Raw genomic sequence first — 14,895 nt, forward strand, 5'->3', positions numbered from 1 at the left:
CTGGAGATCCCCGTACGGGCCACCAAATGTGAATTGCGCTTTCACGTATCTGATCGTCAGTCCAGAAGTAAAACACTCGAACACGTCAGTAACGAATATTCGTTTATTTACGGCCGGGACAAATCTCTAAGCAGTCGGGTAACCACCTTCGAGAAGTGCCAAAATCCCAGAATAAGGACGGTATTTTTATACATCTTACAGCTTAGGGGTGGTCCCCTTAAATTCCTAGATACACCTATGATTTGGCAAGGATCCAGAACATGTACATATATGGAATTATTCTTCGAGGTCGGGAGGTTATTTTTGACATAATCATTAGCACAAGTCACTATCAATATTAATACAAAGGTTTTTGTATCCCATGGCCATCTGGCTTATCTCATTCCAAGGCCCTTCCTTTTACATTTCAATGTTTATTTGTTCCAACTGGTCAAACGAGTTTAATTACGTTATCTCTGCAATAAAGTAACGTTTCCCATTCATTCCATTCTTTGACTTTTTGACCTCTCTGCTTTCACAGATGCGGGTCAGAACATTAAATAGTACCAAAGCCACACTCCCTATATTCCATCCCATAACCTTCTGACATCTTTGCTTTCACAGATGCCGGTCAGAACACACTCCCTTTATTTCATCCCTTGACCTGTTGACATCTCTTTCACAGAGCTTTTCAGAACTGTTATATTAACCCTATCAGCGAAGTTCCAAATGAAATCCACTTCTACATCCATATTGCCTCAGTGCTCGAATCCTCCATCGTGCCCTCCTTAATCACAGCTGTGATACCATCTTTGACCAGTAATGCAACTCCTCCACCCCTTTTACCTCCCTCTCTATCCCTCCTGAAGCATCTATACCCTGGGATATTTTGTTGCCAGTCTTGCCCATCCCTCAACCAAGTCTCAATAATACCAATAACATCATATTCCCAGGTACTAATCCAAGCCCTAAATTCATCTGCTGTACCTGCTACACTTCTCGCATTAAAACAAATGCACCTCAGACCACCTGTCCCTTTGCGATCATCATCTCTTCCCTGTCTACTCTTCCCCTTAGTCACATTGAGTTTATTATCCAGTACCTTACTGGCTTTAGTTGCTGCTTCTTTACTGACCTCTAACTTCCTAATCTGGTTCCCATCCCCCTGCCACATGAGTTTAAAACCTCCCCAACAGTTTTAGCAAAAGCACCCCCTAGGACATTGGTTCCAGTTCTGCCCAGGTGTAGACCATCCGAGTTGTAATGGTCCCACCGCCCCTAGAACCGGTTCCAATGTCCCAAATATCTGAACCCCTCTCTCCTGCACCATCTCTCAAGCCACGTATTCATTTTGACTATTCTTAAATTTCTATTCTGACTGTTTCGTGGCACTGGTAGCAATCCTGAGATTACTATCTTTTGAGGTCCTACTTTTTAACTTATCTCCTAACTCCCTAAATTCTGATTGTAGGACCTCATCCCGTTGAGACGTCTTCTCTCAGTCTGCCGATCAAATTCTTTTATAACCTTCAAGATCCCAATCAACTCATCCTTACTTAAAAAAATGTCCCAGACAGTTCAATGTTTCCTGGTAGGTACAACTTTTCAGTTCAAGCATCATCCTAGTAAATCTTTTCTTTTCTTTTGCACGTTCTGCAGTGTCTCCATATACTTTTTATAACATGGAGACCAGAAATTAGCACAGTTCCCAAAGTGTGGTCTGATCAAAGTTCTTTACAAGTTTAACATAAAGTCTCTACTTTTCAATTCAATCCCTCTAGAAATTAACTCCATTTTTTTGGTTGAGCAATTGTCTCATTAAACTGCATCACAATTTTAGTTATTTGTGTTATCTACTCCAAGGCCTCTAATTTTCTACTTTTTAAGACTCTTATCTTCCATATAGTATGGGACCTCCTCAATCTTCCTACCAGAATGTAGCCTTTAAGCCTTGACTACAATTTTCCCATTCACTTGGAAGCAATTTTCCCAAATATATTACATATGGTAATCTTAAAATAAAATCTCTTGCTAATTGTTGCATGAGCTTTTGTTATCAATTGTTCTTTTTCAGAGCTCAGTGTTGGCATGACAACTGAAGGGATTGACGTGAGAAGTGTTGGAAACACATTAGTGCTTCATGAAACTGCATTGATTGAAGCTTTTAATCTTAAAGCAGCCATTGAATATCAATTGAAGAACCGTAAGTATACAAGAGTAAAATAATTAAAACTGTTTTGTAGCTTGTGACATGTACTTATTGAGGAGGTTAAATACTTGAGTTTCAAAACATTTACAGATTAAATGGAAAAATGTGACACTAAATTAATATCAAGGGCGAGATCAAAATTAGAGATCATGGGATTAGGGGTGGTGTTTTGAGATGGATAGAAATCAGCTGGGGATAGGTGCTGGGACCCTGCACATCTCCACTGAACCTTTCCCTCCTCACCTTGAACTTGTGCCCCCTTGTAATCGTCATTTCCACCCTGGGAAAAAGCCTCCAACTGTTCACCCTATTGATACCCCTAATAATTTTATAAACTTCTATCAGGTTGCCCCTCGGCCTCCGTCTCTCTAGGGAGAACAATCTCAGTTTATTCAATCTCACCTAGAACATAGAACATAGAACAGTACAGCACAGAACAGGCCCTTCGGCCCTCAATGTTGTGCCGAGCCATGATCACCCTACTCAAACCCACATATCCACCCTATACCCGTAACCCAATAACCCCCCCTCCCCTCCCCCTCCCCCCCTCCCCCCCCTCCCCCCCTCCCCCTCACCCCCCCCCTCTCCTCCCCCCTCCTCCGCCCCCCTCCCCCCCTCCCCCCCCTCTCCTCCCCCCTCCTCCCCCCCTCTCCCCCGCCCCTCCCCCATCCCCCTCCCCCCTCCCCCCCTCCCCCCCCTCCCCCCTCCCCCCCTCCCCCCCTTCCCCCCTCCCCCCCTCCCCCCTCCCCCCCCTCCCTCCCCTCCCCTCCCCTCCCCCCCCTCCCCCCCTCCCCTCCCCCCTCCCCCTCCCCCCTCCCCCCTCCCCCCCTCACCCTCCCCCTCCCCCCCTCCCCCCCTCCCCCCGTCCCCTCCCCCCTCCCCCCCCCCCCCTCTCCCCCTCCCCCCCTCCTCTCCTCCCTCTCCCCCTCCCCCCCTCCTCTCCTCCCCCCTATCTCCCCCTCCCCCCCTCCCCCCCCCCCCCCCCCCCCCCCCCCCCCTCTCTTTCCAAAGCCTCCGCGTCCATCTGGTAGTGCGGTGACCAGAATTAGACACAGTATTCCAAATGTGGCCTAACCAATGTTCTATAATTGTAACATAATTTTTGAGCTTTTATACTCTATATCCCATCGTATGAAGGCAGGCATGCCATATGCTTTCTTTATCACCATTTCCACCTGCGCTGCCACTTTTAAGGATCTGTGGACCTGCACGCCTAGATCTCTGTCTATCTATGCTCCTGATGGTTCTGCCATTTATTTGTTAGCTCTCATCTGAATTGGATCTACCAAAATGCATCACCTCGCATTTGTCCGGGTTAAATTTCATCTCATTTCTCTGCCCAATTTGGCAGCCTATCTATATCCAGTTGTATTCTATGACAACCTTCATCACTATCCGCAACTCCTGCAATCTTAGTATCATCCGCAAACTTGGGAATCAGACCCATTACATTTTCTTCCAAGTCATTTACATATATTACAAAGAACTGAGGTCCCAGTACTGATCCCTGCAGAACACCACTAGTTACAGACCTCCATTCGGAAAAACACCCTCTGCTACCCTCTGTCTTCTATGGCCAGGCCAGTTTGGGATCCATCCAGCTAGTTCACCCCTGACCTCATGTTATATAATCTTTTGCACCAGCCTGCCATGAGGGACCTTATCAAATGCTTTACTAAAGTCCATGTAGACAACATCCACAGCCCTTCCCTCCTCAATCATTTTTGTCACCGCCTCAAAAAATCAATTAAATTAGTGAGACATGACCTCCCTCATACAAAACCATGCTGTCTGTCATTAATGAGTTCATTCTCTGAGAATATTTGACAACAATTTCACTATCACTGACGTCAAGCTCACTGGCCTATAAATTACCCAGCTTATCCTTGCAACCCTTCTTAAATAATGGTACAACATTGGCTCTCCTCCAATCCTCTGGGATCTCACCTGTGGACAATGAGGACACAAAGATTTCTGTCCGAGGCCCAGCAATTTCATCTCTTGTATCCCTCAGTAATCTGGGCTAGATGCCATCTGCTCTGGGTGTTTGTCTACCTTAATGCTTTTTAACACACCTAACACTTCCTCCCTCTTAATAATGACCTGTTCTAAAGTGTTTACACATCCCTCTGAGACACCACCAATCAATGTGTCCCTCTGCTTTGTGAATACCGATGCAAACTACTCAGCTGGAGAAAGTCATAGAAGTGCCCCAGCCAGGCTGCCACCCCAGCGGTATGTCAACTCAAATTCAACAGAATCCTTCGGGCAATCAGAGGTGAAGGCCACTAAATTGGCTCCCTTGCCCTCCTGCAGCTCTTCTGAGACCCCAAAGATCACCACCATAGGATCCGGCCTGACCTCCACCCCACTATCCTGGATAAGAACATAGGAATTAGGAGCAGGAGTAGACCATCTGGCCCCTCGAGCCTGCTCCACCATTCAATGAGATCATGGCTGATCTTTTGTGGACTCAGCTCCACTTTCCGGCCCGAACACCATAACCCTTAATCCCTTTATTCTTCAAAAAACTATCTATCTTTACCTTAAAAACATTTAATGAATGAGCCTCAACTGCTTCACTGGGCAAGGAATTCCATAGATTTACAACCCTTTGGGTGAAGAAGTTCCTCCTAAACTCAGTCCTAAATCTACTTCTCCTTATTTTGAGGCTATGCCCCCTAGTTCTGCTTTCATCCACCAGTGGAAACAACCGGCGTGCATCTATCCTATCTATTCCCTTCATAATTTTATATGTTTCTATAAGATCGCCCCTCATCCTTCTAAATTCCAAAGAGTACAATCCCAGTCTACTCAACCTCTCCTCTTAATCCAACCCCTTCAACTCTGGGATTAACCTAGTGAATCTCCTCTGCACACCCTCCAGTGCCAGAACACAATACTCCAGGTGTGGCCTCACTAAAACCTTATACAATTGCAGCATAACCTCCCTAGTCTTAAACTCCATCCTTCTAGCAATGAAGGACAAAATTCCATTCGCCGCCTTGATCACCTGTTGCACCTCTAAACCAACTTTCTGTGGCTAACGTCCCAAACACAGCCTCCCAAAAGCTGTTGGACTTCTCACAGCCCCAAAACTTGTGAGCATAATTCACCAGCCGCCGCCCACACTTTTCACACGCATCAGTCAACCCATTCATCCTTGCCCCAGTCATGTGTATCCTGTGAAACACCTTAAACTGAATCAAGCTCATCCTCGTGCAGGAGGAGGATGAGTTCACCTCACTCCAGTCTCCAACCAATTCCCTCCCCAACTTCCCCCACTTATGCTTTATCCTCAACACCCGTGCCTCACCCTGCTCCCCCAACCACCCCTTATATCACCAATCTCTCTCTCTCTCTCTCTCTTTCTCTTTCTTTCTCTCTTTCTTTCTCTCTCTCTTTCTCTCTCTCTCTCTTTCAACTCTCTTTCTCTCTCTCTCTCTCTCTCTCTCTCTCTCTCTCTCTCTCTCTCTCTCTCTCTCTCTCTCTCTCTCTCTCTCTCTCTCTCTCTCTCTCTCTCTCTCTCTTTCTTCCCCCCCCCCCCCCATCTCCCTGCCCACCCACTGGCTTAAACCTTTGGTTCCCACACAGTGGCGTCAACACCGACCCTTTATCCAACTTGAAATGCCTCCTCAACTGGTTCCATATCCTAATCATCGAATGCACCACCTGACTCCTCGTATACCTCTCCGGGGCTAACAGCAATGAGGTGTTACATGGCCCTCAGACTAGACCCCCTACAGGACTTCTCGAACCTGATCAACTCCACCCCCCCCCCCTCACTTTCTCCACATTCGCAGCCCAGTAATAGTACATCAGGTTCGAGAGCACCAACACTCCTATCTGTCTCAATTCTGCAACAGAGCCCTCTTCTCCCTCGGTACCTTCCCCACCCATATAAACTCTGAGATCAGTGCCTCCACCTTCCGGAGGAAGGCCTTGAGGAGAGCGATCTGGATGGTCTGAAAGACAAACAGGACTTTTGGCAGTACATTCATTTTTACCACCTGCACCCTCCCTGCCAATGTCAAGTGCGAAGTGTATTACTCTTGATACCCCCTTAACCTTCTCCACTACCGGGCAGCATGGTAGTACAGTGGTTAGCGCAGTTGCTTCCCAGCTCCAGGGTCCCAGGTTCAATTCCCGGGTTGGGTCACTGTCTGTGCGGAGTTTGCACTTTCTCCCCGTGTATATGTGGGTTTCCTCCGGGTGCTCCGGTTTCCTCCCACAGTCCAAAGATGTGCAGGCTAGGTGGATTGGCTATGCTAAATTGCTCTTTGTGTCCAAAGTTGGGTGGGGTTACTGGGTTATGGGGCTAGGGTGGAGGTGTGGACCTTGGGTAGGGTACTCTTTCCAAGAGCCGGTGCAGACTCGATGGGCCGAATGGCCTCCTTCTGCACTGTAAATACTATGATTCAGGTCTCCCAGGCAATTGGGGGCCCCAAGGTGCTCGGGCTCTGGGCAGGGTGGTACATTTACATCCCCGATGCCATCTGGGCACAGTGGCACTATCAGCCTGGCACCCTGGAAGTGCCACCCAAGAGTCACCCTGGCAATGCCAGTGTCCAAAGGTATTGCTGCCAGGCTGGCAGTGACGAGAAGCCCAGGTGGCATCTTGCCTGTGCCCAGGTACCCTGCCCTTATGAGGTGGTGTGCGGGGGGGGGCTCGATAACCCTCTAAATGGTGATTTGGAGCATCGGAGAGGGGGGGGGGGGGTCTAGAGATAAGTGTGCCATTTAAAAATGGCGCCACGATCGCTGACTGCACTAGAGAGTGGAGCTCTCTGGGTAAAAAATTTTTTCCTCCAATCCTCCTAAACCTCCCTCCCCTCATTTTGAACTTGTGTCCCCCTGTAAGCTTCCCTTCAACTAAGGGGAACAGCTGCTCCCTATCCACCCTATCCATGCCCCTCATAATCTTGTACATCTCAATCAAGTCACCCCCTCCGTATTCCCCGCTCCAGAGAACCCAACCCAAGCCCATCCAAACTCTCTTTATAACTTAAATGTTTCATCCCAGGCAACATTCTGGTGAATCTTCTCTGCATTCTCTCCCCCCCCCCCCCCCCCCCCCCCCCCCCCCCCCCAAAAATGCAATTACAATCTTCCTATAATGTGATGACCAGAATTGCACACGGTTCAAGAAAGCACACGGAATACTTGTCTTCATTGGACAGGGCATCGAGTATAAAAACTGGCAAGTCATGCTACAGTGTATAAAACCTTGGTAAGGCTGCACTTGGAATATTGCGCACAATTCTGGTCGCCATGCTACCAGAAGGATGTGGAGGCTTTGAAGAGGGTACAGAAGTTTACCAGGATGCTGCCTGGTCTGGATGGTTTTAGCGATGTGGAGAGGCTGAATAGACTCAAACTGTTTTCATTAGAACGACGGAGGTTGAGGGGTGACCTGATGGAGGTCTACAAGATTGTGGGAGGCATGGATAGAGTGGATGGGCAGACACTCTCTTTCCCAGGTTGGAGGGTTCAGTCACTAGGGGACATAGGTTTAAGGTCCGTGGGGCAATGTTTCGAGGAGATATGCGAGGCAGGTTTTTTACGTAGAGCGTGGTGAGTACCTGAAACGCGTTGCCATGGGAGGTTGTGGAAGCAGATACATTAATGGCGTTCAAAAGGCATCTTGAGAAACACATGGATAGGATGGGTATAGAGGGATACGGCACAAAGAAGTAATGAGGGTTTTGGCAAAGGTTGGTATCATGCAGGCTTGGAGGGCCGAGGGCCTGTTCCTGTCCTGGATTGTTGTTTGTTCTTTGTACTCCAGCTGTGGACTTACAGCTCCATCACAAAAGCTCCCTGCTTTTGTAATCTATGCCCCGATTGATAAAGGCGAGTGTCCCATATGCCTTTTTCAGCACCCCATTAACCTGGCCTTCTGCCTTCAGAGATCTATGGACAAACACGCCAAGGTCCCTTTGTTCTTCAGAACCTTCCAATTTCAGACCTTTCATAGTATGCTTCCTTGTTAAATTACTCCTTCCAAAGTGTATCGCCTCACTCTTTTCAGGTTTAAATTTCATCTGCCAATTTTCTGCCCATTTGACCATCCCGTCTACATCTTCCTGTAACCCCGTGTGTGCGTGGGTTTCCTCCGGGTGCTCCGGTTTCCTCCCACAGTCCAAAGATGTGCGGGTTAGGTGGATTGGCCATGCTAAATTGCCCGTAGTGTCCTAAAAAGTAAGGTTAAGGGGGGGAGGGGTTGTTGGGTTACGGGTATAGGGTCGATACGTGGGTTTGAGTAGGGTGATCATTGCTCGGCACAACATGGAGGGCCGAAGGGCCTGTTCTGTGCTGTACTGTTCTATATTCTAACCCAAGACACTCGGTCTCACTGTTAACCACCCGGCCAATCTTTGTGTCATCCGCAAACCTACTGATCCTACCCCCCACATAGTTATCTGTGTCATTTATATAAATGACAAACAATAGGGGGGCCAACACAGATTCCTGTGGTGCGACACTGGCTTCTGGACACTAAAGCAGCTGTCTATCATCACCTTCTGTCTCCTACTGCTGAGCCAATTATGAATCCACCTTATGAAATCACCCTGTATCCCATGTGCATTTGCCTTCTTAATAGGTTTCCCATGTGGGACCTTGTTAAGGACTTTGTTGAAATCCATGTAAACTACATCAACTGCACTACTCTCACTACACACTTGGTTACATGCTCAAAAAATTCAATCAAATTTGTTGAGCATGGCCTCCCTCTGACAAAGCCATGCTGACTATCCGTGATCAAATCTTGCCTCTTCAATGGAGATGGTTTCTCTCCTTCAGAATCTTCTCCAATAGTTTCCCAACCACTGACATGAGACTCACTGGTCTGTAGTTCCCTGGCTTGTGTCTACAACCTTTCATAAATAGTGGGACTACGTTAGCTGTTCTCCAGTCCTCTGGCACCTCCCCTCTGGCCAGAGAAGAATTAAAAATTTGGGCCAGGGCCCCTGCAATCTCCTCTCTCACCTCCCACAGCATCCTGGGACACAATTCATCCGGACTTGGAGATTTGTCCACTTTTTAGCCCGTCAACACCCCCGATACCTTGTCACTCCCTAGATAATTTGCTCAAGAACCTCACCGTATCCCTCCCCGAGTCTATAACTACCTCCTCATTCTCTTGGATGAAAACAGATGTGAAATATTCATTCAACACCCTAGGAGTCCTGTGGCTCCACCCACAGATATCCCCTTGGTCCTTAATGAGCCCTACTCTTTCCCTGGTTATAGAACATAGAACAGTACAGCACAGAACAGTCCCTTCGGCCCTCGATGTTGTGCCGAACAATGATCACCCCACTTAAACCCACGTAACCCGTATACCCGTAACCCAACAATCCCCCCATTAACCTTACACTACGGGCAATTTAGCATGGCCAATCCACCTAACCCGCGCATCTTTGGACTGTGGGAGGAAACCGGAGCACCCGGAGGAAACCCACGCACACACGGGGAGGACGTGCAGACTCCGCACAGACAGTGACCCAGCCGGGAACCGAACCTGGGACCCTGGAGCTGTGAAGCATTTATGCTAACCACCATGCTACCGTGAGGCCCCAGGTTATCCCTTTCCTATTGATATTCTTGGGATTTTCCCCACTTTTATCAGTCAGCGCTTTCTCCTATCCCCTCTTTGCTCTCTGAATTGATTTCTTAATCTCCATCTTGCACTTTCTGTACTCCACTCATGCCTCCTTATACTTGTTAAAAGCTTCTATTTTCCTCTCATCGTATCTTGAATGACTCTGGTCATCCCTGGTTCTCTTGGATTGGATTGGATTTGTTTATTGTCACGGTACAGTGAAAAGTATTTTTCTGCGAGCAGCTCAACAGATCATTAAGTACATGGGAAGAAAAGAATGATAGAATTTACAGTGCAGAAGGAGGCCATTTGGCCCATCGAGTCTGCACCGGCACTTGGAAAGAGCACCCTACTCAAGGTCAACACCCCCACCCTATCCCCGTAACCCGGTAACCCCACCCAACACTAAGGGCAATTTTGGACACTAAGGGCAATTTATCATGGCCAATCAACCTAACCTGCACATCTTTGGACTGTGGAAGGAAACCGGAGCACCTGGAGGAAACCCACGCACACACGGGGAGGATGTGCAGACTCCGCGCAGACAGTGACCCAAGCCAGAATCGAACCTGGGACCCTGGAGCTGTGAAGCCATTGTGCTATCCACAATGCTGCCATGCTGCCCTAAAAGGGAATAAAAGAAAATACATAATAGGGCAACACAAGATATACATAATCACCGGCATCGGATGAAGCATACAGGGTGTAGTGTTAATGAGGTCAGTCCATAAGAGGATCATTTAGGAGTCTGGTGACAGTGGGGAAGAAGCTGATTTTGAATCTGTTTGTGCGTGTTCTGAGACTTTAGTTTTGCTGGCATTGAGGGAAAGATTGTTGTCGCTACACCACTCCATGAGGTTCTCTTTCTCCCTCCTGTATTCTGACTCGTTGTTATTCGAGATCCGGCCCACTATGGTCGTATCGTCAGCAAACTTGTAGATGGAGTTGGAACCAAATTTTGCCATGCAGTTGTGTGTGTACAGGGAGTAGAGTAGGGGGCAGCCTTGCGGGGCCCCGGTATTGAGGACTATTGTGGAGGAGGTTTTGTTGTTCATTCTTACTGATTGTGGTCTGTTGGTCAGAAAATCGAGGATCCAGTTGCAGAGTGGGGAGCCAAGTCCTAGGCTTTGGAGCTTTGATATGAGCTTGGCTGGGATCATGGTGTTGAAGGCGGAGCTGTAGTCAATAAATAGGAGTCTGATGTAGGAGTCCTTGTTTTCGAGATGCTCTAGGGATGGGTGTAGGGCCAGGGAAATGGCGTCTGATGTGGACCGGTTGCAACGGTATGCGAATTGCAGTGGATCACGGTGTTCTTGGAGTATGGAGGTGATGCGCTTCATGATCAACCTCTTGAAGCATTTCATTACGACTAAGTTTGTTACACCTTCTTATTGCCCTAGCAAGAACATATTGTACCTGTACCCTCCCTATTTCATCTTTCAATACACCTCCACTGCTCTTCAGTAGATTTCCCTACAAGTAACTCTTTCCAGTCTACCTTGGCCAGATCCTGCCTTATTTTGTAAAGATCTGAAATGAAATGAAATTGAAATGAAATGTAATGAAAATCGCTTATTGTCACAAGTGGGCTTCAATGAAGTTACTGTGAAAAGCTCCAAGTCGCCACATTCCGGCGCGTGTTCGGGGAGGCTGGTACGGGAATTGAACTGTGCTGCTGGCCTGCCTTGGTCTGCTTCCACTCTTCCACTAATTCAAAATCTTTTTTGCAACTTTTCTATTTCTTTGTGCATAACAAATTTAAATTGAACCATGTGGAATTGTTAAATTGAACCAATCTACTAGAATTGATTTGAAGAATTTGAAGTTGACCAGGGAGAACCGGTGGATGTGGTTTATTTTGACTTTCAGAAGGGTTTCGACAAGGTCGCACATAGCAGATTAATATGTAGAGTTAATACGTATGGGATTATGGGTTGTGTCTTGAGATGGATAGAAAGCTGGTTAGCAGACAAGAAGCAAAATATTGCAATAAATGGATCTTTTTCTGATTGGCTGGCATTGACTAGTAGGATACTGCAGGGATCTATGCTCGGATCCCAACTGTTCACATCATATATTAATGATTTGGATGAGCGAGCTAAATGTATTATCTCCAAATTTGCAGATGATACAAAGTTGGGTGGGAGTGTGAGCTGTGAGGAGGTGCAGAGATGCTTCAACGGGATTTTGACAGGCTGAGTGAGTGGTCACTTGCATGGGAGATGCAGGATAATGTGGATAAATGTGAGGTTATCCACTTTGGTAGCAAAAATAGGAAAGCAGATTCTTATTTGAATAGGTGTAAATTGAGAGAGGTGGATACGCAGCGAGACCTTGGTATTCTCTTGCAACAGTCGCTGAAAGTAAGTGCGCAGGTACAGGAGGCAGTAAGGAAGGCAAAAGATATGTAGACCTTCACACAGAGAGGATTTGAGTGTAGGAATAGAGATGTTTTACAATTGCAGTATCGGGCATTGGTGAAGCCACACCTGGAGTATTGTGAGCAGTTTTGGTGTCCTTATCTGAGAAAGGATGTTCTTGCTATGGAGGGAGTGCAGCGAAGGCTGATTCCTGGGATGGCGACACTGCTATATGAGGATTATATTCATTAGACTTTCGAACAGCGAGAAGAGATCTTATAGAAACAGGATTAGACAGGATAGATTCAGAAAGAATGTTCCGGATGGTGGGGGAGTCCAGAACTAGGGAGTCACAATTTGAGGAAAAGGGGTAAACCTTTTAGAACTGAGGTGAGGAGAAATTTCTTCGCCCAGATGAATAAATCTGTGGGATTCACTACCACGGTAAGTAGTTGAGGCTCGCAAATTGTGTAATTTCAAGAAGGAATTAGATATCGCTCTTGGGGCTGAAGGGATCCGGGGAGGGGGAGGGGAGGGGAGAGAGAGAGAGAGAGGAGGAGGAGGAGGTTGAGGTGGTTGAGGTTGAGGTGGTTGAGGAGGAGGTGGTTGAGGAGGAGGTGGTTGAGGAGGAGGTGGTTGAGGAGGAGGTGGTTGAGGAGGAGGTGGTTGAGGAGGAGGTGGTTGAGGAGGAGGTGGGTGAGGAGGAGGTGGGTGAGGAGGAGGTGGGTGAGGAGGAGGTGGTTGAGGAGGAGGTGGTTGAGGAGGAGGTGGTTGAGGAGGAGGTGGTTGAGGAGGAGGTGGTTGAGGAGGAGGTGGTTGAGGAGGAGGAGGTTGAGGAGGAGGAGGTTGAGGAGGAGGAGGTTGAGGAGGAGGAGGTTGAGGAGGAGGAGGTTGAGGAGGAGGAGGTTGAGGAGGAGGAGGTTGAGGAGGAGGAGGAGGTTGAGGAGGAGGAGGAGGTTGAGGAGGAGGAGGAGGTTGAGGAGGAGGAGGAGGTTGAGGAGGAGGAGGAGGTTGAGGAGGAGGAGGAGGTTGAGGAGGAGGAGGAGGTTGAGGAGGAGGAGGAGGTTGAGGAGGAGGAGGAGGTTGAGGAGGAGGAGGAGGTTGAGGAGGAGGAGGAGGTTGAGGAGGAGGAGGAGGTTGAGGAGGAGGAGGAGGTTGAGGAGGAGGAGGAGGTTGAGGAGGAGGAGGAGGTTGAGGAGGAGGAGGAGGTTGAGGAGGAGGAGGAGGTTGAGGAGGAGGAGGAGGAGGTTGAGGAGGAGGAGGAGGTTGAGGAGGAGGAGGAGGTTGAGGAGGAGGAGGAGGTTGAGGAGGAGGAGGAGGTTGAGGAGGAGGAGGAGGTTGAGGAGGAGGAGGAGGTTGAGGAGGAGGAGGAGGTGAGGAGGTTGAGGAGGTTGAGGAGGTTGAGGAGGAGGAGGTTGAGGAGGAGGAGGAGGTTGAGGAGGAGGAGGAGGTTGAGGAGGAGGAGGAGGTTGAGGAGGAGGAGGAGGTTGAGGAGGAGGAGGAGGTTGAGGAGGAGGAGGAGGTTGAGGAGGAGGAGGAGGTTGAGGAGGAGGAGGAGGTTGAGGAGGAGGAGGAGGTTGATGAGGAGGAGGAGGAGGTTGATGAGGAGGAGGAGGAGGTTGATGAGGAGGAGGAGGAGGTTGATGAGGAGGAGGAGGAGGTTGATGAGGAGGAGGAGGAGGTTGATGAGGAGGAGGAGGAGGTTGATGAGGAGGAGGAGGAGGTTGATGAGGAGGAGGAGGAGGTTGATGAGGAGGAGGAGGAGGTTGATGAGGAGGAGGAGGAGGTTGATGAGGAGGAGGAGGAGGTTGAGGATCAGCCATGATTATAATGAATGGCAGGACAGTTTCGAAGGGCTAAATGGCCTCCTCCTGCTTATATTTTCTATGTTTGTTTGTTTTCTCTTTAACATTCATTCACTTAATGTAATTTTGTTGAAGTATGGTTTCAAGAGGTTTGTATGATTATAATTGATGTTACAATTCTGATGTTAGCCACCTCACTTCAGGCATTGGCCTGGCATTTCCTCAGGACTGGCCTTGCTGTACATACTGTAGCTTCACAGAGGTTGCCAGAAACTCTGTTCAGACAAAAACGTTTTTTGTTTTGACCCACTCCTGACTACAGGAGTGGAATGAATCTGCACTCCGAGATGACTCTGGAAAATCATAGAATTCTTGCTCTGCAGATGGAGGTCATTCGGCCCATCAAGTCTGCACCGACCCTCCAAAAGGCCCACTCCCCTGCCCTATCCCCGTAATCCCGCTAACCATTAGACACAAAAGTGACAAATTAACATGCCCAATCCATGTAGCCTGCAGATCTTTAGACTGGGGAGAAACCGGAGCACCCGAAGGAAACCCATTCAAACTCCACACAGTCACCCAAGTTGGGAAACAACCTGGGTCCCAGATGCTGTGAGGTAGCAGTGCTTACCACCATGCTGCCCTTTAGACCTTTTGTTATGGTTCATTGCTTTAGCCAGTTTTAGAGATAAACCATGTACCCTTAGTTTTCTGTGTTGCGATGATTTTCTGCGTTTTATAACTACTTGTAATATTTTTCAACATGTTATCTGGCTTCATGGGATTAAAGGTAGAGAATATTGTTGCAGTGACAATTATAGTGTCCATCCCTTGTTATTAAACAGATGAAGCAGCACAAGAAGCATTGACAGACATGCCACCACGATCTGAAGAGGTAAGATGGTGATTTATAAAGTCTTTTCAGTAAAATTCTCT

General features: G+C 48.1%; 1 protein-coding gene across 3 annotated transcripts in view; it reads left to right on the forward strand.

The window, feature by feature from the left end:
* flr (fleer) overlaps positions 1 to 14,895 on the forward strand; it is a 331,879-nt gene that overhangs the window by 72,797 nt on the left and 244,187 nt on the right. For all 3 annotated transcript variants that reach the window (XR_005463422.1, XM_038819902.1, XM_038819903.1), the window contains exons 7-8: positions 2,054 to 2,182; positions 14,805 to 14,854. Coding sequence is in view for 2 of the 3 variants with exons in the window: in XM_038819902.1 (XP_038675830.1) it covers positions 2,054 to 2,182; positions 14,805 to 14,854 (179 nt within the window). In the remaining variant the exon portion in view is untranslated. The remainder of the gene's footprint in view (positions 1 to 2,053; positions 2,183 to 14,804; positions 14,855 to 14,895) is intronic.

The sequence above is a fragment of the Scyliorhinus canicula genome, chromosome 15 (genome assembly GCF_902713615.1).
Source record: "Scyliorhinus canicula chromosome 15, sScyCan1.1, whole genome shotgun sequence".
Classification (NCBI taxonomy): domain Eukaryota; kingdom Metazoa; phylum Chordata; class Chondrichthyes; order Carcharhiniformes; family Scyliorhinidae; genus Scyliorhinus; species Scyliorhinus canicula.